Source organism: Malurus melanocephalus, unplaced genomic scaffold (assembly GCF_030028575.1).
Source record: "Malurus melanocephalus ecotype Western Australia unplaced genomic scaffold, MMel_1.1 scaffold_668, whole genome shotgun sequence".
NCBI lineage: Eukaryota > Metazoa > Chordata > Aves > Passeriformes > Maluridae > Malurus > Malurus melanocephalus.
The window spans coordinates 211,386-233,214 of NW_026623900.1; the positions used below are offsets into that span (position 1 = coordinate 211,386).

The 21,829-nt window shown below is 46.8% G+C and overlaps 2 protein-coding genes across 16 annotated transcripts in view; both read right to left on the minus strand.

Annotated features, from left to right (window-relative positions):
• The window catches only part of SCD5 (stearoyl-CoA desaturase 5), a 25,152-nt gene extending 25,100 nt beyond the window's left edge, over positions 1-52 (minus strand). The window contains exon 1 of the mRNA XM_057383863.1: positions 14-52. Within this exon, the coding sequence (XP_057239846.1) occupies positions 14-52 (39 nt within the window). The remainder of the gene's footprint in view (positions 1-13) is intronic.
• Positions 53-6,871: 6,819 nt separating this feature from the next.
• SEC31A (SEC31 homolog A, COPII coat complex component) overlaps positions 6,872-21,829 on the minus strand; it is a 39,545-nt gene continuing 24,587 nt past the window's right edge. For 3 of the 15 annotated variants that reach the window (XM_057383886.1, XM_057383890.1, XM_057383885.1), the window contains 9 exons: positions 20,141-20,233; positions 19,355-19,484; positions 18,006-18,362; positions 14,745-14,792; positions 13,193-13,251; positions 11,016-11,288; positions 10,499-10,618; positions 8,288-8,359; positions 6,872-7,486 (listed from right to left, as the gene is read on the minus strand). In XM_057383886.1, the coding sequence (XP_057239869.1) occupies positions 7,307-7,486; positions 8,288-8,359; positions 10,499-10,618; positions 11,016-11,288; positions 13,193-13,251; positions 14,745-14,792; positions 18,006-18,362; positions 19,355-19,484; positions 20,141-20,233 (1,332 nt within the window). In that variant the 3' untranslated portion in view covers positions 6,872-7,306. The remainder of the gene's footprint in view (positions 7,487-8,287; positions 8,360-10,498; positions 10,619-11,015; positions 11,289-13,192; positions 13,252-14,744; positions 14,793-18,005; positions 18,363-19,354; positions 19,485-20,140; positions 20,234-21,829) is intronic. The other 12 variants (XM_057383898.1, XM_057383896.1, XM_057383897.1 and 9 more) reach the window with 10 other exon arrangements.

The following is a 21,829-nucleotide window of genomic DNA, read 5'->3' on the forward strand; positions in this document are numbered from 1 at the left end:
CTCCATCCCGCACCTCTCCATCCCCGCACCGCTCCCCCCCGCACCGCTCCATCGCGCACCTCTCCATCCCCGCACCGCTCCATTCCCGCACCTCCCCATCCCCGCACCGCTCCCACTTCTTCCCGGCTCCCAGGGGAGAAGGGTTCCCGTGGCGTTTAATTCTGCAAGCTCGTGGCGTGGAAGTGAAAGATGCCCCTGGCGCTAGGGAGGAGCAGGTGTCGGAGCGGTGTTTGGTGAARTTTGCCTGTCAGTGAATGTCAAGGYGGGCAYTGAAATCAAGCTCACGGACAGGCACAAGCCGTCTGTCGGCAGCGCACACGCCARCCAAGAGCTGCCACATTTGCTCACTCCGTCCCACCGCGGACCGAGCGCTGTTGCAGCGCTCAGGTGTGRGTTCGTGGGGCCGCCATCCCTCTGTGTCAGCCCCGTTCTGCCGCCACCTCCCGCTGCAAGCTCTGCGGGACAGGAAGGATCGGATCCCGCTGTTAATGGCTCACCGGTGGCMGAAGGGTGACCCGCAGCAGTGGCAGCGGAAAGCTGCACACTGTGACTAGCGAGGTGTTTCAGCTACCCCGCAGCGAGAACATCCTGCACCAGAGGGTTTAAGCCATTAGGTGGGAACCGGACACTGATTCCAGATAAAACGTTTGCCTGTGTTGCGTTTTGTTTAGTTTTGCATGCTCCTGGGAAGACTGGAGGGAAGGAGGGAGCAGCCTGGGAGTTCCAGCAGCTCTCTGCTTGGCCAGGATTGGATTTTCCGTGATTTACAGCCTGCCATGTTCTTCCATTGCTGCGCCTGGSCCGCAGAAGGAGGTGATTTACCTTGCCCTGTGCTTTCCTGCTCTGACCTCCTCCGGGTGCCCAAGGTCAACAGTCAGACTCATTTCATGTGTACCTGCTACCGATTTAATACATGGAACTCATTTTCCTTTTTGGAGTCTGCAGTCTGATGTTAGGGCAGGCAGGAGAGAAGGCTCCATCCTTTAATGATTCTTTAATGACATCTTTAATGATGTCTYGGTGCCAGAGAGCAGAAAGAAGCCCCCATCCCTTGCACACCACGCAGAAGGAAACTGCACAGCCCAAGCTTGCCTCTGCACACCACAAATGTGATGCCCTGAGTGTTTAAGGCAAAAATGTCAGGGTTCAAGGGGAATGAAACAGGAATGCCACCAGGCAGCAAGGAAATGTGGAGACCCAGGGAACACATCTCTGTGAAAAGGCAGAAAAATTATTCCTGACCTGGTTTTGTAGTCTATTAAAGCACAGGATAGATCTTGCATTCTCATRCAGATGCAAGTGGCACTGAAACCTCCCAGCTGCCTTCCACAGATATTCCTGCCACCSTGGCAAGAGGCAAACACAGACAAATTGCTTTGCAAGATTTCCAGCTAATTTGAGTCACTGATGAGCACATCTATGAAGGCTCCCTCTGTGAGCCTTTGCACACAATGCTCTGAGTTTCATACCCCACATTTATCTCCAGTTTGCCTACAGAGTCACCAACACAGCAGGGAAAGCAGGTGAACAAAGATGACACGACAAATGCTCTGCTGTGGCCAGAGGTCCCCTGGGTGCAGGGAGTGCTGATGCTTAGGGTGACAACGCTGCTGGATAACTCCTGTGAACGAAAAGTCCTTGTGCCCCTGTCCAGGTGACACTGGCTGCATGCAGAGAAAACTTGTCAAGTGCAGCAACAAAACTGTGAGGGGGATATTATGGGGTACCCGGCCCATGTGGCTCCAGAAGGGTCCCTAATGCTCATGGAATTGCTGGACCCGATGGCAAAGCAGATGAAGGCCAAGCCAGATCAAAGGGTCCCTTTTAAGAATGTCATTCCACAGTTTTATTCCTCACAGGTGGAGCCCATCACTGCTCCCCTGATGCCAGAAATCACTGCTCAGGCAGTGGCAACTCAGTGACAGCATCAGCATGTGTCCCAGGATCACTGCAGTGGCTGTGGCAAGCAGCGTGTTTTGGGACATGATGCTGTGAAAACATCTCTCTTTTATAAAGCTACACAGATCATTGTGTCAGGATTATGTGCCACAGACAGAGGTCTGGAATTGCAGATTAGGGCCTTGCTAGTACCCAGAAATGCAAAGAAAAGAATTTGCAAATCTGACTCCTGCTTCTTTTGGTAAAAAAAAAAAAAAAAAAAAAAAAAAATTGGAAAACATTCAGTGAGCCAGAATTGCCTAGAGAAAAAAACCTGGGGAGCTGCAACCAAAACAGCAACAAAGTCAAAAGGAGATTTTCTCAATAAACATTCCAGGGTTCATATTTTTAAAAGCGAAGGATGTGCAAGTCTGAAAAAAAAAAAAAAAAGTTGAGTGTAGTTTAGTGATCTGGAAACTACTTGATTTTATCTGCTGTAATTAATGGTGAATGTAGATGTGCTGAAAATGAGAAATCAAGGCAGTGTTTTGAGAGAAAAGTGACAGCCTCCCTCTTGTCTGSACATCTTGCCCTTGCTGGCAATTCCAGCTGGACTTTCCATTGTTGTGGCTGTCCGTCTGCTTGCCAAGTTTGGCTTTCACTGCTGCAATAATGCCTTTTCTGTGCAGGTAAAAGAGGCACCTGGCACCGAGTTGTGATCCAGGGCACCTGCTCGTGGTGCTTGTTGCTGCTTTGCACACTGACTTCAAACGATCTCGCTGTGCGGTCCTTCTGAGCACAGCTCTTGCTCCAATCTCCCTGCTGGCTGAGAGGGCAGCACTACAGACCTACAGACTCCAATCCGCTCCCAGGAAGCAGGCAGGCGTGTGATTCCCCCCGGGACTGAGCCTGCCTTCCTGACCCGGCTGGGACGCTGCTCCAGCTCTCTGGGCACACTGGCAAGGGCTGCGAGCGCTGCCTCGGTGCACCCCGCAAGAAATTGCACATCCTCTCATCCATCATCTGCACCGAGGTGTGAAATGCTGCCCGGGACGCCAGCCTGGGAATACCTCGCTGGCAGATTCCCACTGCTGATGGGGACAGGCGTCTCTGTGCCACAAAGATTCTTCTGTGTTGCTGCGAGGAAGGGGGTTACAGGTCACTGCCAGCACAACTGAGTGTCAGACAACCAGCACAAGAACAAAGGRCAAAGACCTAAATCTTGTGGAGCTTCCTATTCCAGCAGTAAATCTCATGGACCTGCAGGGGTTCAGGGCTCAGCACTGCTGCCGGAGTTACATACTGTCCTTTAGACAAAACCTGTGTTGTTTTCTCACTTTGCAGGGAGAAACACGGGGGAATCCACTGGAACCTGCAAATGGCCCCTCCCTGCTGAGCTCTGTGTGYCAGKGTACKAGCGRGCAGCAGCRGCGTGCCRGGATGATGCYTGTGCCATCAAAAACCCTTACTGCYGAGTAACCAGACCTAGAGGCTCTCTGCCTTGCTGGAGTGAGACAGGCTGGGGTGTTCCTCTGGAGGGCCCAAAAGGCTTTGTAATGTCTTCACATTTTTTGTTATCYGAAAGGTTTAAGGAATAGCAAAAACTGAGCCCTAATGTTGCATAGCTCCAGAATTTGTCCTTCTCTGTTTGTTTGACCTGACCATTTCCTGCCCAAGAAAACCACCCAAAGGAGTTCAGAGGGAGGCTTTTGCCAGGGTTTGAGGGTGGTGAGGCAGGGAGACACCAGCTCATCTCCATCCCAAGTGGGTCTCGGCACAGCACTGGCCTCAACTCCTGATGGGCCTGGACCCAGCAGAGCGTGGCTCTGTGAGTGGTGTTGCTACAAAGCACATTAGTCTGCTGTGCTAATTAATTACTAACTACACCTCCYGAGGCAACTGAATCAGCAGAGAGCATATAATTAAACCCAAGGTTGTTTTTGATATATTTTAAACATTCTAGAATTCTCTGCCTGGAAGAAAGAAAGAGGGCGGCGATGATGGAAGGAGGTGAACAGTTCATGTGAACACTGAGTATCATTTTAGTGGTACTCAGTCCTGCCTGCTGCCATCACAYTTCAGTGCAGAGCTATTTAACATGTTGACAACAGTGGCCTTTTTTCTTTTTTCTTTTCTCTTGCCATGAAAAATGAAGTAACGACCCCAAAACATTGTTCACATGAATACTTCAAGTGAAGAAAGAAACAAAGTCTAAAGCATCAGAAGGACAAGAAATACATGATCAATGTTCATGAGCTGAGATGGTTCTTGTATACCTGGCAAAGAATTTGAGCAACAATTTCCCAAGCAGCGTTTTGTGTACGTGAGCAACAATTTCCCAAGAAGCCTTCTGTGTGCTGTCCAGGCAGGCACGGACTTACTGGGTGAGGTCAGCTGCAGCTGCCTCTTCAGAGTGCTTCTTAATAAATCCCCTCTTAATTAGATGCTCTTCTGGATAACTTGCAGCTCTAAAGCTCAGAGGAATTTTAATCAGTTTAGCCTCTTTTGAGTGAGGATTGTATTAAATGTATCCATACATCCATGCTGACTGGMCATTTGGTGATGTGTCTGTTTGATCTGCAGGCTTGCCAGAGGAAACCTGGGAATGATCAACTCAGCACACAGCAAGTCAAGGCTGGGAGATTAACCATTTAAGATAGGACATGTTCAAACTGTTCCTGCTATCAGTACAGTATTTATTACATTCTCAGTGTTCTCTGGCTGTGGCCTTGGCCCTTATTCAAGGCTGAGTGCCTCAGCTCAGCACCAGGAACCTCAGCAGGACACTCAGCAATCCCTGCAGGGCAGGAGCTGTCAGCTGCTGGCAGATGTTTGGCTGGGTGAGTCTGGTTTTCCCTTTAGCTCCGAGCCGTTGCTGGCTCTATTCCTGCTGCTCTGCCTTTGCAAATGGATGCTTCAGAACAATGAGCACTCAGGGGTGTGGAACCATGGGATCGCAGGTAGTGGGGGCAGGGGAGGGAAATGTTTGGCTCAGGGTCTCTATTTCCCCTCTCAGGCATAACAGGCTCCCCAGGCGGGCTCATGGCACAGTGGGGTTGGTGCTGCTGAAGCCCAGTACCAGCATGGTGGTGCAGGTGAGGATGAAGCTGAGGGCAGCCTGCAGAACTCTGGGGAGGGGTGCCACTGCTCTGCATGCTGSCTCAGCCCTGCTTCCCAAAACATGCCCCCTCCCCTCCATAGATTTTTTGGGAGACAGCTCTAGCAGCAAGACCCTTCTCCTTTTCTCTCAATAGTTGCGTCAGTCTGGCACATGCTTCCTCCTGGGCAGAGAAATCACGGTCCCTAAAGAGTAACCCCACATTCCAAATCCTTGTGTTTGGGAACTGCGTTGTCCAGAAGGCACAGCACAAATGGGATGAAAACTCACACAGGCTGGAAAGGCAGCAGCAATTAGAAGACAATCYCTGACATTCACGTCTAATGTTGACCTTGGATTTCTGCCAGCAAAACCAAGGTAAATCCATTACAGAGCTTCACAAGCACAAAAGGTTTTCACTCAAGTGCTTAAAGCAGATATCCTGCCTGCAGCCAGCCCTCTCTGCAAACTGCCCCTGTTACATCCCCACCTGTTTCCAGCAACAACTGCATTAATTCCACCCTTCCCTGCTGCTCCTTTTGCTGGGATGGTGACCTCTGAAGCAGAAAGGTACCTCATGTCTGCTGCCATCCGACAACACCTATGCGGCTCAGATTACATCCTTCAATTTCCTTCCATCCACTCTTCTCATAATTGCACAGCCTTGGGTGACTGCAGAGAGGAGCAGCTTGGTTGGTGCTATAAAGGTAGAAATCTCTTTTCACTCAGTGAGATCAAAATTAGGCTATTTGGGGCCAAACTCTCTTACCAGCATAACTTGGCTTCATTGCCTTGTGTAAATGAAGGTGGCCGTTTGCATTTATCCCATCAGATGGGTGGCTAATTGCTTGGCATTCCTTGAAGGTACGAACAGACGGCAGCATAACCGAKAATTCATCTCAGCTGCTCTCAGGARAGAAGGAGCAGATTTTTGYATCCACTCCTGTTAYGTACTYGGGCAGTGCAGTTTTCCTGTYCTGAGCTCCTGACAATGGCCGAGGTGGAACAGCTTTCCTTTCAGCAAGGAGAGGACATTACTCCATTGCTGAGTGTCCAGGCCCTGGTGCAACATCAGGGTACTYTTAGGATACCATCACCTCCAAAACCCTTAGTGCTTCCCTCTGATCTGGCAGTCTCATTTTTCATCACTTCAATGTCCAGACTAAACCTACCCATGGCCAGCTCCTACCACATTTGTTCTTTTAAAATTTGTTCTTTTCCACCTCAAATCAAGACACGAAAGAGGTGAATACACTGCTACAAGTACGCTTACACAAKAATACTTGTAACACTGCTTAGAAACCTATAACCTAGATCAAAAAATTTACTCCAATTGCTGTTTTAACTCCTGAAATAAGGCAACTCCAAACCGATGCCTTGTGTTCACCAATTTTAAAAGCTTATGAAGTAAGAAAATGCTGGAAAGGAAATAGAAMTTTTGCCTGACAAATCTGTTTGAAGTTACAGAAGTCGGCAGTGATTTACATTGTTATTTAGAGGCAGTATGCAGTGCAGTATGCATTGCCTAATCTACATTCCACAGGCACTGATATTTTAGGTAGTTTTCATGCAAAACTGCTTCTTTTATTTCCCAAAYYCAGACATTTCTTCCAACTGCTGTTYCTTTTGTGTTYGTCACACAGCTTTTAGTGAAAAAAGAAAAACAAAAGTATTCTCATGCCCAGGACACAACAGAAAGCAGTCCCACTGTACTCCAGGTTCAAAATTTCTCCACTGCACTTAATAAAGACAAATTTTAATAAATTTACATTTATTGAAAATAGCACATTAGCTTTTATTTTGCTCATTTGCCCCAGTGCACAATTAAGCTATTTAACATGTAAATTATAATAACACAACTGCAAGCAGCTTCATAAAATGAAAGACCAAATACACTTTTAACATGATCAGACTGCTTTTAATTTGGTGGATAAGGAACATTGGGATGGAAGGGAATAATCTGTTTTAGGGTCCAATACACAACATATCTTGTTGTTTCAACACATACATCTGTTATTAAAAGCCACTGTTTAGCAGTGTAACATGCATCTAAAAATTGACAATGTGGGACATGTCATCCATTAAATATACTATTTGTAGATGAGAATCATTAGGGATGGGAAAAGGAGGATTAAAATAAGAAGAAAAGCACCAGGGCTCCACAGCCCTTCTAGAACAAAGTACTTTGCAGGGAGAGCGTAATGCCATTTGTCAGCTCTACTGCGCCATGCTGTGAGGACGAGCATTTGGTCCAYTTCCCGCATATCGGCCGTAGAAATGCACTTCTTTGGGAAACCAACCCCCAGGGCTTTGCAAGTGCTGGGCTACACCTCACACCCCCAGCTTATTGGCCTGGGTGAGCACGACCTTCAGGACTGGCATGAAAGCAGAGGTCTCGCTGAAGTTGCTGGTGCTGACGATGTGTGTGTGGATGTTCAGTCCCTCCTGRTAGTTGCGGGTTTCGATGCTCTTCACGATGTTGTGCAAGCCACTAATGATGGTTGGAGAGAGCTGCAAAGAAGGCAGGCAAGGCAGGTCAGCACAAAGGAAAAACTTGAAAAATTCCCAGTGTAGCACTTGGCCCTCAGGAAGGTGCAGTGATTAGTCCCTTTCTTTGAAGACACATTTTCAGAGCTGCATCACACTGAGAACAGTCACTGGGAAGTCTAAGAGTGGACTWCAACCAGAATGTATGTTCTTTGCAGTACTGCTACACCCTGCAAGCCTTCCCTGCCATCCTCTGGATGTAATTCCAGGRGTGGGAGACCTGTTGTGACATGCTCTGAGCACCAGAAAAACCAACTGAGTTTTTACACCTTTGGGTAAAGTTAACTGCTCAGCAAACATGGCCTGGCAACAAGAGGATTACATCACTCTAATCTTAAAGTGCTAGTATATTAAGCACAGCCCTCCTGGAAGGCTTTGGAAAAATTACCAGATCTTCAAAAGTACTTGCACATCTGCCTTCCAGCGAAGTCTCCTGGGTGCTGTTTTGACCCCAGGCTGTGTCTCAGTTCCAGCCTGGAGCAGAGAAATGTGCCTGCAGCAAGGAACTCTGCTCTTTGGCTCAGCACCATAAAACTCATGACACAACCCCAAAACAACACTGTGAAGTCTGCACAGGCATGTGGGGACAAGAACAGTAACTAGCTGTTTTCTAAGAAATCCATACAAACATCCAATAAATGGCTTTGGAGCACACTTCCAAAGGAAAAAATAAGCACCTGCTACATACTGCAGAAGTATTATTGCACCAATGAAGTCATTGGCCATACATGATGGAGGGGTGGGGGAAAGTAAACCAGAACTTACTGTCTGTTCCCTAAGTTTGTCATAGAGAAACTCCAGGCGTTTGTTTGCATCATCCAGTTTCCTCTTGGTTTGCTGCAAGAGAAATAAATACATTAAAGCACAGTGATTTTAAGAACCCCATACTAATCCAATATTGCAAAGAGGCCCATGTAGCACATCAAATTCCTTTCTCAACAACATTCTCCTTGGAAACACACATTTAGATTCTTTGTTCTGTACTCTTCTTTCCTCATTTTKCCAGGAAAGATCACGTGATATGACTGTGGTTCTCTGCATGTAAATGCTCCAGTTATCTAYAGAGAATAGAAAACTGGAGAGGTACACCTCAAAAGCCACTAGTCATTTGCAAAAACCCACTGGAAAAGCTGATAAGAAAAGTGAAAAAATTCTGAGTTGCAGCATGATTTATTTTTTTCTGTGGTCCACTGGAAAAGCATAATGGTAATTGGATAAAATTCTTACTGGAATGAAGTATCCAGCAACATCAATGAGAGCTTAAGGGCACATKCAGATACTCAAGTCTAAGTGTGTACAACTCAGTCGTCATTCATGACAAATCCGAATTATATTTTTCCTCATGTGATTAGTAAAGCCAGCAGTTTGTCTGTAAGTTTTTAGTGTCAACAGAAAAACAAACAGCCTAACCCAATCTGTCCTTACAGATCCTTTGTGCTTCCATGACTTTTATAAAGTAAACCACCCACTGATGTGCCTGGGATTATTTTGTCAGCAAAGGCTCGTAAAATAGCCCCAGTACATTCCAGCTGGAGCTCCAGCAGCYGCTGRAGAAATGAATTTCTATCCACTTCTTTTTTTAAAAAAAACAACATCCAAAATTGTAGATTTTACTCCGGAGTAATAAAACAGCAATAAAGCTTCGAGGTTACAATTGCAGCACAAAAAAAGCTGCTGGTCAACAGCAATAGAAATGGTATCAGTGCACAAGAGTAATCAAACTTCCTCCTATATCAGTCTGAGCATCAATCCATCTTCACTTAGGATAAGTGCTATTTTCCCTGGCAACTGGAAACATATCTCTGGATGAAATAATTGCCCAGAGAAAATAACAAAGCCTGTGGGAATGCTCTAGATCAAGGGTGAAGATCAACTGGTGGCCACTTGCTGTGCTAGAAATTAGGGAAAGCTGTTCAAGAGGCATAAAGGAGAACACGGCACATGGATCTTGGGCCACAGGAGGAAAACTCCTCAGCAGCAGTTATGTCATCAAGGAACTGAGACATCTAAGTCTCAGTCAGTACCCAGGAGAAAAAGTACCCAGGAGAGCAGGTAAGGAACCCCCAGTTCTTYTGGACTGGCTAACTCTCAGATACATGACTACAGAACATTTGCTACAAAGCCTGTGAAAAGGTGCACATGCTATTTTCATTTTACAGGTGGTCAGCTAGGATAAAAAGGAATGAATGGTGTCGAGGAAACAGCAAGATATCTTTCCAGCCAAAGCAATTAGGTGGAAGTGCAAAMTGGTTGTTCTGGCTCTTCAGTTCCCGATCCCATTTTTTCTCTTAAGAAACTGAGCAGTGCCTGTATTTGTTCTGACAACAACTGATGTGTACAGTCAGGGTGGTGTCTCTTGTCTCCACGGGCTGAAGCACTTTCTCTGCCTAAGAAAATCAGAGAGACTTAACAAGAGGCAAGCAAAATGTGTTGGCAGAGCAGAAAAGCAATCCCCAGGTGCAGATGTGCGAGGAATGCTTTTGCCTTCTTTGTCTGTCTGGGAAAATGGGCACTTAGAGGACGAAAAGGTCAAAGAGAATGTAGGGTATGCTATATATATATATACACACATACACACAAATATATGCACTCTACAGCCTTTAAATGCAGGATTTTGAGCAATAGAGTGATACTGAACTGACAAAAGCACGAGCCTGTGCTGCTGAGCAAGCAAATTCCATGCACAAAGCCTTCTGCATACACCACCAGCAGCACCTTCTAGCATGTGGCAGGCACGAGCTGAACAGTCAGCATCTGGGCTTTGTGGTGGCATGTTATTGATTGACCATCAGAAATAAATGAGAAGCTTTGGAAGGGATGGCTCCTTTACAAAGTACTGGCTGCCATGGGAAATGTTTCTCTTAGCYAGCTCCAGTGATTGTGTTAAAGCTGTTAACCTTCCAATTCTCAGCTAACTGTTGTTTGCCTTTGAAACAAAATTGTTTTAAGAAATCACAAATCACAGAAATCACCTACCGGATCAGAGGCAGACAGCAGGCACCTCTGGATGAGAGCTTCAAATGTAGTCTTCAGAATAAGGTGCTCCTCAGGGATGGGTTTCTTGGTGATCTTCTCTGTTGGCAGTGCCTGCACGTGCTAAGCAACAGAGAACAGGTGAGGCTTTTCCAGGTCACTGTGCCCACATGTTGTTTTCAGCTAAACCGAGTGGCATTATTAGCTAGCTTGGCACAACTCCTATTTCTTCCCTGTGGGAAGGTGGTGTGTGGAGGTGACATTACCAGCACCTGCTGTTRCTCCCTCTGGGAAGCTGTGAAAGTTGCAGAAGGAAGCAGCCTGTTGGCCCATACTGACTACAGTATTAGTGGCATCAAGGTGGAGACTGCAGCAGCAAAATGCCAGCACCATGCAAAGCCAGTGCCTAGAAACTCCACAGTACATTTTGCAGCTACAAGAAAAGCCTGAACAACAAGATCCTGCTTGGCAGGCTCTACTGATGGACAAACAAACCCATGCAATGCTGGGGCCACGTTACCTGGATGGCRTTGCCGATTGGGGCCCCCGGGGCACCCTCCGTGCTGGGTTTGGAAACTGTGGGTGGCATGATGGACGGCCCCAGGGGTTGGGAAGCAGGCTGGTATCCACCCTGCAGCACCATCTGCCCTGCAGGGAGGTGTGGAGGCTGGAAGCTGGGCGCACTGGTGGGYGCTGCTGGAGCTGGAGGCTGCTGCATCTGAGACTGCGGATCCGCCAGCGGGTTCATGATGGGGGAAGTGATGGGCACCGGGGGCAGGAAGTTGTCAGGGACCTGGRGACAAAAGCAGTGCATTTATGTTGGTGTGGCCGCTGCAGGCACAGCACAACACCTGGCTCTCACAGACTTCCCAAACCACAGTAACTGAGAGYGCTGGATACAGAAACGAGATGAGCAGGCAACACAGGATTTCACTCCAGCTAACCAAAGCCATCCCTCTGGCTGCACTGTAAGCAGTGCCTTGGGCCGTCCTGGCCACAACAGCTGAGTGCAGCCACCTCAAATCAGAGCCACTGTCCCTCGGCCAAGGGCACAAACCAGAGGTTTGGCAGACCAGTGCTATTAGAAAACTAACACACACCTACATCTATTCTTACTATTGGGTCATTATATTTAGACTTTTGTGTCTCACTTTCAAGGGTGTATTTTTGTCCATGCAGTACGTAGGTCACAGCCAGCAACATGCCCCAGTAAAGCTTCTGAAAGCTTTTCAAGCTTCTGGCACAMAGGTTTGCACTAAGACAGATTACCAGGGCATTTCAGATTCATCCCTAAGCATCTGCCAGTCTTTACACAGGGGTGTTTCACAAGCATTTGGTAGAGAAAAGAAACAACAAAATGAGCTAGTGGACTCTGCCACACATCATGCAGGAATCCAAACAGGAAGGGCTTCCATGAGAACGTGCACATTTCTTTGGGTGCACATGGAAATAAAAAAGGGAAGATTACAGAACCCAGGATGAATGAGGCTAGGATTAGTGGTTTGGGACACCAAAAATATATTCCAAATCCAGCAACAAAGTCAGTTATAAAAGAAATGAATCAGAACAATAAACTTTTGAGTGGTGAGTAAGTTCTTAATTAGGAGGTAAACAGTTGAAAATTATGGTTTGAAATGCCAGACGCTTCTTCTATTTTACAACAGCCCATGTGGTGAGTCATTTTATAATCTCCTAAACCACCCCTCAGACAGTGGACAGAAGGGAAACAAACACAGCACACGACTGACAGATTTGTTAAATACCCAACAGGGAATGCAACAAACACATTCCTCATTTAGATGGGGCCAACCCGCAAACCTTGGCTATGGCAGCAATTCTCTCTGTGACACACACACACACACAGAAGTAGCAGAAACCCTGTGTGCAGAAGGCTGCTTCTTGAGCTCTCAGCTCCAGCACCTATTCTGACACTAAGAGTTCTCTATCCAACCTCCAAAAGCTTCTTCATCTTGAACTGCAGAGACGAGAACCCAAAGGGTAAGGAAGACTGATGCCTTCACTTCACCCAGACCTTATCTTGCCTGCTCTTTTTTTGTTCTCCCCACACTTTACATGCTCCAGATTAACTCTTGTTTCCCAGGGTCAGAGAGTGACTGCGGTGGAGACAGATACTCCAGGCTACAGCAGGATCAGGGGATGAAAAKGCTCACTCTGCTCTGTGCCAAATGTTCCCAGTTATTCTGCCCTGCTGCAATTTAAATCCGTTTTGCAAAACTACATTATCTCCATCATGGAAATTGTCTTACTCTCAACAGATCTCTCAGGGTCAGACCCTTAATCAGGATAAATTGCTTTCAGCTCCACCAACGTCAATAATCTATAACAATTTGCACAGCCTTCTCATTTTGCCTAAGTATCATCTCCTGCAAAAATCGGCTGCTTTACTGCAGATGAAAACAAGTCAGAAGTATTTGCTTCAAACCAGGAACAATGTTATTATTAACAACCACAACTTCAGCAAAAACCCACCATCTCTTTAGAGGCTTAGAAATTTTGAGAGGGATAATGCATATTAGAGAGACATAAAGGCCATTTCTGCCCATAAGGTGCAGCTTTTGTTTGCTRCTAATCCTCCCCTTCCCTTCTCCTGTCAACAGGTTTCCCAGCAGCAGCCTAAACTACTGCTTTTCAAGTGACCAGCTCTCAGTTTTGTTGAGGTAGGACTTTCYAGTGTACCTTCTTCTTCTTGGCAGCTCTGTTCAGGGTGGGAGGGTCATTCCAGCCATTCTGAGGCCCTGGGACAGAAAGAAAACAGAGACTGTAAGTACGTGGGAGGAGAGCAGTGATGCCTTCTTGAGCTCAGCCAGGTCAGCTCCCTGCTATGGGTCTACTGGCAGAGCCTGTCCTCACCTGCCTGCTCCTCTGCCCTTCCCTGAGGGCCAGAACAGYTCCTGTGCCAGCCAGAGCCTCCCATCATCCCTGCCATCAGACCCTTTGTGCACCGTGCCCATTGTGCAGATTTGGGATCTTGACCAACTGTTCTCAAGTTAATAACTTAATTATTAACTTTTTCTTCTCTTGAAGGAAAAAAGAGCTTGGAGCAGCCACGCTCTCTGAAAAGGGCCTGACATGCCCAAAAAAAGCTCTGCTACAGACTGTGTACATGAAGAGAGCTTATCCATGACATTTGTACATCATGCTCCCCAACACCACCACCACACAGAAAGAAGAGGCATAAGAGGCAACAAGGGGTTTAAACATTTCAGGCCAGATTCACCCAGCCACCTTGGAAACACAAAAGAGCCATAAACCCAGCTTTCCCCTGCCAGCTACAGCATCGTTTTGGGTGCTTTGTATCCCCAAATCAGAGCAGAGCTGCTTGAGCAAAGTGGAAAAATCTGGCTTTCTGCACCAGGGGTGATTTGTTTGAAACTGGAAGAAGCACCGAGGAGGCGTGAGCAGGCTCACTCCAAATCTGGGGTGCTGCTCTGCACCAAACCTTCAGCTCTCCCAAGAAAGCAAGCCCCGTGAAGCTGTGAGATTTGCACCCCAAAGCTGCCATTAGTGCATTAGAAAGAGCTGCCCATCTCCTCACRGAGCACTTGGGATCGGGACCACGGCATTACATCCAGGCATTACCGCGGCCTCCCCGAGTAATCAGGATTTATTGCACAAAGCCACAAAAAGCCAACAAAACCAAATCCCTGCTCAATGGACTTTTTCACCACAGTGTTTTTCACTTAGCAGATGATGATTTTACCTTAGACAGCACAGCTTGACATAACTGCAGAATTTGCTCAATTTCTCTGAAATTTTATTTGCTCCTGAGCTTTTGTCAAGCAAGTTCTACATCCAGAGCATGTTAAAGGGGTAATTGAAAATCTTATTTAAAACCCCTTTCATATCTGCTTTCTCTTTAACCAAAGGCAGTGCCATCTCCTGGCAGCCTCCTCTAKTCCTTCCTATTCAAAAAATCCCAGAGTATTTCAGATACAGGGAGTCTAACCAATAGGAGTAACATGCTAAGAAAATCTCCCAGATGTTACTGCTATTAATTTCCTGGAATAATTTGCTTGGAAAAAGGCAAAAAATTAAAAAGAATTTGTTTCTGTGGTTAAAAACTCCAGATACATTGCTATTGGTTTCAATTAGGGAATTAAAAATTGATTTGATTAAAGTCTAATTGGCAAACAGCATCACACAATGTTCTTGAAGAATGYTTGCAAAATTGATGTCCATTCAGTTAATTTCATGTAATGGCTGTAATTATTTTCAGGTTAGGTGGTACCTAGTTCACCTGCGAAGAGAGAGGCCTGGTCTTGAGTTGGTAGACTTTCTGCAGACAAAATGCAAAGGTAACTAAAAAAAGAATTTTCTTTAAAAATAATAAAGCAGTTGGTCTTCAATTTTTGACCAACAATTTAGTTTCAACATGCATCAGCAGAAAAAAAAAAACCCACCTAACCTAACTACAATGCCAGCTTGGAGACAAGTCATTTGTTCAACGCCCCCATGGAATTGCTTTTGTCCACCTTCCCCCAAAACGAGCCTGTTGCTCTTTCCATGCAGTAAATCAGTGTTTCTAGTTGTTTATAACAAATGTTGCAGTGTTCTGACCCATTTTCTTATCTTTTCTGGTGTTCTCATTTTTTATTCCAGYGCAGCTGACAGACCATTATTCTTAGCCACAATCTTCTCCATGCYATTTTACCATTTCAGAAAGCTTTTCAAGAGCTGTTTGAAGTACCTGACCTTAAGGTGGATGTCCAAGTACTTTCTCAAATCAAGTCACACTCTCAACTGCATGCAGCCCAGCAATATATGTTCACACATCAACTTTACACTCACACAGAAAGACATGCTGCCTGCTGAGACCGAGCAACAAATCCAAATTGCAAAATGCAGCCAATAAAGCCTTCACCATTCCAAAGAGGAAAGGAGCTTTGGGGATAACTCCTGTCYCTGGAGTTGGCTTGCTCATAGGGCTGGTGCAAACCCATCCTTTAGCTCAAAATTGGTCTTTTGCATTTTCAAACAAGATGTAAGATGCTGAAAATTAGAACTCCCTTGAAAGTAGGTTCAAAGATCTATCACAAAACAACGTGAGAGAGGTTGAAAATAAARTTAGATGTGGGCTTTTCTTGATTACTGAAGCTCCAAGCACAACTTAACATACTGATGTTATATGCCTTTGCAAAAAAACCAGAAAATATTTCCAGAACTCTTCATGTGCATCTTTAAATTCAAGATAGTTCAAAGGTCAGGTGCTTTTCATGAGTTCAAATTTGAGATTTTTTTCCTTCCTCCCTTAGTCCTGCCTTGAAGTGAGCCACAATTGCAAAGTGAAGCATGATGTTCCCAGATAAGGTCACCACCCCACACAAAAGCAATCACTTCACTGCCAGGATCGGCATCACTGTATCCACTGCACCAGAACCCTCAGAGTTAGAGGTGAGATCTCCTTCTGGCTGCAGATCTCTGTGGTTCCACAGGATTTCATGCCAAGGCATCTCCCAATAAGCAATGYAGCTGCTCAGAAAATATGTTGAGTGTTAAGCATATTAATTATGTACACTGTCATTTTTGCACTTAGRAAACAAGGTTTTTTCCTTCTGGTTGTATGCTTTCTGAAAGGTGTCATCTAAATACTGGAAGAGAACAATGTTCCCTTCAGACACACTTCATCTTTTCTCCACAGCTCTCCAGCTGCAATCATCACTGGTGTATATCCATGAGCCATTCTGGTCTCAGCACCTCTCTGTGCCCTGGACTCCACCTCTGCATTTCAACCTAAGGCTGCACAAATCAGAGAGGATGCCCAAGCTTGGATTCCTGAAGGTCTGACACTTAGTACTGGTCACCTTCTCACCACAGCTGCTAAGAAAAACATAAGTAGCATTGATAGCTCTCAAAAAGTTTTATAAAAAGCCTAATATGAACAACTTTGAAAAGTGCTTCACCCCCTCTGAGCACACCATGTGGACTATGTCAGGTCACTGGAAGTAACTTAGCAAGAGGCAGAACTGAAGGGCCTGYCAGTGACGCAAGCTGAGTAGTAAARTGGATAAGAAAAAACGATTTTCTTGCTCCTCACATTTATTTGGAGGTGCAGAAGCTATGCTGTCTGCATTATAATGTGTTGCTTGACATTCCAGGCCTGGAACCCTATCCAATTAAATCTCTAAACCAGAGGATTTACTAGAGTTTGACATGTCCTGTAACTCGAGGTCAGGAGAGGTCACAGTACAGCACCCCGAAGAAGAGAAATGACACCAAATCTGGCTGCAYGGTGGATGGAAAAGGCCTTTTTTCCCCTTGCAACTCTGGCAGCCCTACACCAGTCCTATTTTTTGACAGAGAAAAAGACCATTTCTTCCTCAAACACAAGGGGGTATGTGAACTGCCAGCTCAAGGACACTAACAGGAGCATCTACTCATAGGACTCATGCTGCCAAGATAAAGGCAAAATGCCTTTTCTGGACTGCATCACCCTAACACACTCTTAAAATGAGAGAGGAAATGGGCACATTASGGCCTGTCAGCAGGCCCTAAAACATCCCTCAAATCTTGCCCAATATTCCCTGTACTCTCTGCTTCCCAGATCTGGTCCTCGACTCTTCAGCTGGACCACCTGAATGTGAAGAATGCTTAYGAGCAGGTTTAGAAAAGGAYTGCTGATCCTTCCTGCACTGTGTGMCATGCAAAGCTGCTGTTTCACAGGCTGCCAAGGGAAGGGACAGGTTTGCTGTGGCAGGCGAGATCACTGTCCCACAGCAGTGACATCCAGGCAGTCACAAGCAGACATCCAGCCCCACCTCAGCGAGTGCTCTCTCACCAAGCATGCTCCAACATGCTCCTACGTGTCAGCCACACACACATGCTTTTAATTGACACTCAGGGAAGAAGAGATATATAAAAAGCATTTCTAAATCACTTCTGATTATCTTTTAAGGCATTTGCATCTACAGCAAATCCCATCGCAATAAGAGGTTAGGGACAAAATAATGAAAGGGAGCTGATRCCACAGGAAATGCTGGTTGAATTAAATATGCTGCCAATCCTGGGTTTAAAAGGCTGCTCAAAAACCAGGGACAAATCACATCTGCAAAATCATTCTGTGAGGAGAATTGGGATCATCTTGTCTGCAGCGATTAGGAAAACTTATTCAGCTTATTTTTGTGCTTTGCTCTCCAGTCCCAATGTAGGCTCTGACGCCAATGTTAAAATTGAGCCATGATCTCTCCATGGCATTTGACAGCCTCACAACAAACCTGCTGTAGCATCCTGTACTGGGCAAGGCAAAAGCTCTGTGACTGTGGCAAGCTGTGTCCAGCAAGAGAAAGGTGACTCTTTACGCTCTCAGTGCACCAAGAGCCCTGTCACAGATGCATGGGGGTGATGACGTGATTTAGAAATGCTTTSAACCAATCTCTAAGCAAAAGCAAAGTTCTTACGGAGCATTCACAAGGAAAAAAGTGCATATTTAACTGAGTGGGTGAAGACCAAACCCCTCCCTCCTCCCTGCCTGCCCCCCTGTCCAAGCGCAGACCTGTTCTCTGGGATGCAGGAAGGTCACTGGTTGCAGGCAGAGTACCTGTTGGTCCAGTAGGTAATGCATAAGCCACAGAAGTTGCTGGAGGTCCTGGCCTGCCATGCTGAAAGGATGTGCCAGAAGGAGGAACAGGGAAGGAAGAGAYRGGATTCAGGCTCGCTGGGGAGGGCTGAGGCTGCCCGGGGTACAGCGGGGAGGGCATGGAGTGGGCAGGGGCAGAGGGCAGGTAGGAAGGGGTGGTGTTAGGGGCAGGGCTGGGGTAAGAGGCTGAAGCAGGRACAGCGATAGGCTGCTGAGGCTGATAGAGAGCTGGTCCCCCTGTTCCAGAGGAGTACTGCTGTGTGGCCTGATACGCTACAAAYGGGGAGAAAAAACAGGCAGTCAGTGAGGTCATAACAAAGCAGCAGCTTTCATCTGCCTCGGCTTCCTTCTTCACCCAACTCTCATCTCTTGTGCCCCCACCTACCCCCCCAAACCACTCACCTGCCCAGCCAAATCCTGGCTCCCACACCTCTGCCTGCACATGTAGGACTGCTCAAATCCCCAGCCTGTCACTGGGAGCAGGGAGGCACAGAGAGGATGGCCTCAGCTCAGARGACTCCTGCATTCCCACACACTYTCCAGCCCAGAGCCACCATGCTGCTTGGGGTGGGGCTGGRGCACTGCTGTCTTCTGGACCACTGCAATCCTCACAGGGGCTCTCAGAGAAGAGAAAGCCCTGCCCCAGCTTTGAAAAAGGGAAAGCCTAGGCCAAGGATATTAACACAGACTCTGGAAGGGAATGGAAGCTCACAGCCTTTCACTGTGGGCTCTGCAGCTTCATTTCACTACCTCTGCCCACTTATGGCCATTTCTCCCTGTCCCAGACGAGAACTTTCAGTCCCGCCTGAGTGTGTCAGGACTCTGACCCCTTCATCACTCACCTCTACTAATGCCCTCAATTCCTCATCACCTTTCCCATCTCCATGGAGCCCCAATGAGAAATGGATGGCCCAGCTGTACATAGATAAATTGTGTCCCTCTTTAGCAGGCTTGTGCTGCTTTTCCACGACTCAGACTTTGGAGTTTCTGACCCTAGCACAACCTTGGGCAGGGYCAGCTGAGGAGTGACAGCTGTGGATAGAAACCTCAGCAGAGGAAGAATGTTTGACAGAGGGGCTCTGATGTCTGGACCCCATCAAGAAATGACARTCCTCAGATGTTACCTCACCTCTCTCCCCACCCTGCGAGAAATGTGGGACTGCCTTGGTCTGAACATTCCCAACCACAAGGAGGGGACTGKTTATCCCTGAGTTAATGCTGGCTCACGGGGATGGGAGGGAGAGGGAGAAGCTGCTGTTACTCACTCTGTGGGTACGCTGGCCGTGTTCCTGCCTGCGAGTACATGCTGTAGCTGGAAGATGTGGCTTGCTGTGGTGGCATGCTGGGGCCAGYGGCACCTGGCATAATAAACCCTGGAGGAGGTGGGTTGTCCCCCTACAAAAAAAAAGATTGTGGGAAAAATGGTTGGGAGAGACAGGATTTAGTCAGTAATGGTAACGCAGTGCTGAAGCAGAACTGCAGCAAAATGATCTATTCAAGAGTTCAAATTCAAGGCCTGAAATCACATTCCCTGGAAGAAGGGAATCACCAGCACAGGGGAAATGCTTCCAACCACCCCAGTGCCTCAGGACACCCAGCACAGCACTGAAAGCACAGCTGGATGTGCAGTGACTTCAGCAGCAAGCAGAGCAGCACACGCCTTCCTGCACAAGGAAGAGCTCCCTGCCAGCGCTGCCTGGTGTTCAGCCAGAGAGTGCCCTGCCATCTTTCAACTAAATTTAAATGCTAACTCTGAAGCTGCTAATCTCCACGGGAAAGGGGAATGGAAAAATCATACTTCAACTATTCCGGTGTGGGGCAAGGGCTGGAGAGGCTCAGGTGACACTGAGCCCCCACTAAAGGCTTTCGAGTGCTGCTCATCTAGGCACTGGTGAAAAAAAAMGTAACAAGATGCAGAGGAGTAAAACCAGAGCATACACGGAAGCTGTTCCTTCCATCTCTCTSTACCAGTCTGTGCCAAGCACACAGACTACACCAGGGGACATATTAGGATGGAGCAGAGGCTCAGAGAGGAATAATGAAGGTTATACCTGTGTGTCAGAGGGACAGCCTGCAGGAGGATGGCTGGGAAGGGCAGTAGGAGTTTTGTTACTCCAGGTAGTGACAGTAGGGGCAATTCTAACCTGAATCGAACAAAGAAATACCAATCATGGAAAACAAAACAATAAAAAGTCTAAAGGGTTTCACAAAACAAGATGCAAAGATGTGAACGCAAGAAGGTTTGCATGCTGGCACTTGTAACAGCCATAAAATCTCAGAGGAAGAAGGAAATTGCATTCAAGACAGACAAAAATCAGTGTGCACTGGAGCCAAAGTGAATTGCAGAGTGAGGACGAAGCACAGTGGAGGTGCAGCTGCAATAGGCTGTGGAGCAAGTGCAGTGTTATGTGTGCCAGTCAGCCAGCTCTTCATCTTTCATCACATWTTCCTACTGCAGAAGGCCCCCTCGCCATTAGCCCGTGACAGCGAGCATCACTAACCACAGCTGCAAGCCCCAGGTTCCGTGTTAAATTCAAACATACACTTCACACAAAAGGAGTCCGTTTAAATTGAGCTACAGATGAATTTTAAAAGGTTAAAATACAATTTTATAAGGTTAAAATCTGATATTCMGCTCTTACACATGCACAAATTCACATCTTAATGGTAATTGCTTCCCAGCCAGTCTCCCATAGCTCCTTTCCTCTACTCCAAACAGCTTCAATTCCATACAATCACTTCTACCTTTCTGATGGGACAGAAATCAAGAACTTCTTGTGCCTGTGACATTCCTGAGCAAGGAGTGGGTGTGCTGCTCAACAACAGGATRCATGGCTCAGTTCAGGAGTACAGGCAGAGGGAAAGCTTGACCCTGCAGTCCCAGCTGGCTTCAGCGTGTGTCTCTAACCCCACACAGTGCTAGGCTAATGGTGCAGTCATTGGCACAACAGCCACTGCTAATGCCTGCATAACTCATCACTGGAGTATCTAAAAGACTTTTCCACCCTCTTTCATGCCTGGTTTATTCAGATGAAAAAGAGGCTTCAACAAAACTATGTGGAAAGGAATCCAACTGTTAAGTACATGTTTCTATTTGGGACAGCAGTTAAAGGCTGCTTCCAGCCTGAACAAGTCCCCCATACACATTCTCTTAAAAGGAAGCCAAACAAAGCAAGTATATTAAGACTCAAATCTGTCATTTCTCTCCATTCTGGTTCATCAGCTGGGAACCTTTCTGACTGACACCTGTCCCCTTCAAGCCCTTCCTGCTGAGKATGAACTCCCTGAAAAGCCAGGAAMAAAGGGGGTTGTAACTTGCACTGAACTCATGGGGTTGTGATACACCCAGACTTTAATTAATGAGCTGGGCTGGCTGAAACAGCTTGAGATATTCAAGAAACAGTGGGAGAAAGAAGGAACTCGGGTTTAAAAAAGCATTGCTCAGATCTCAACATCTAGAGGAGAGCTGTTCTCCAGAGCCAAACAGAAACACACAACTTCACTTCTCAAGGCAGCTCATTGGTTACAAGGAGAAAGGCCAGAGACACAGAGAGCAGAGCAGAGTTGATGATTAATGATGATGCATTTGAAATCATATGCAATGGGGTTAGCAAGGTAAATCCCAGATGAAGGSTTTGTCCCTTCTGAAATCTACCTTGCTAACACCCTGGAGAGAAGGCAGAGGCACACACTACTGCTGACATTGAGAATGCCCAACTTCCCCCCAACTATTCATCCCT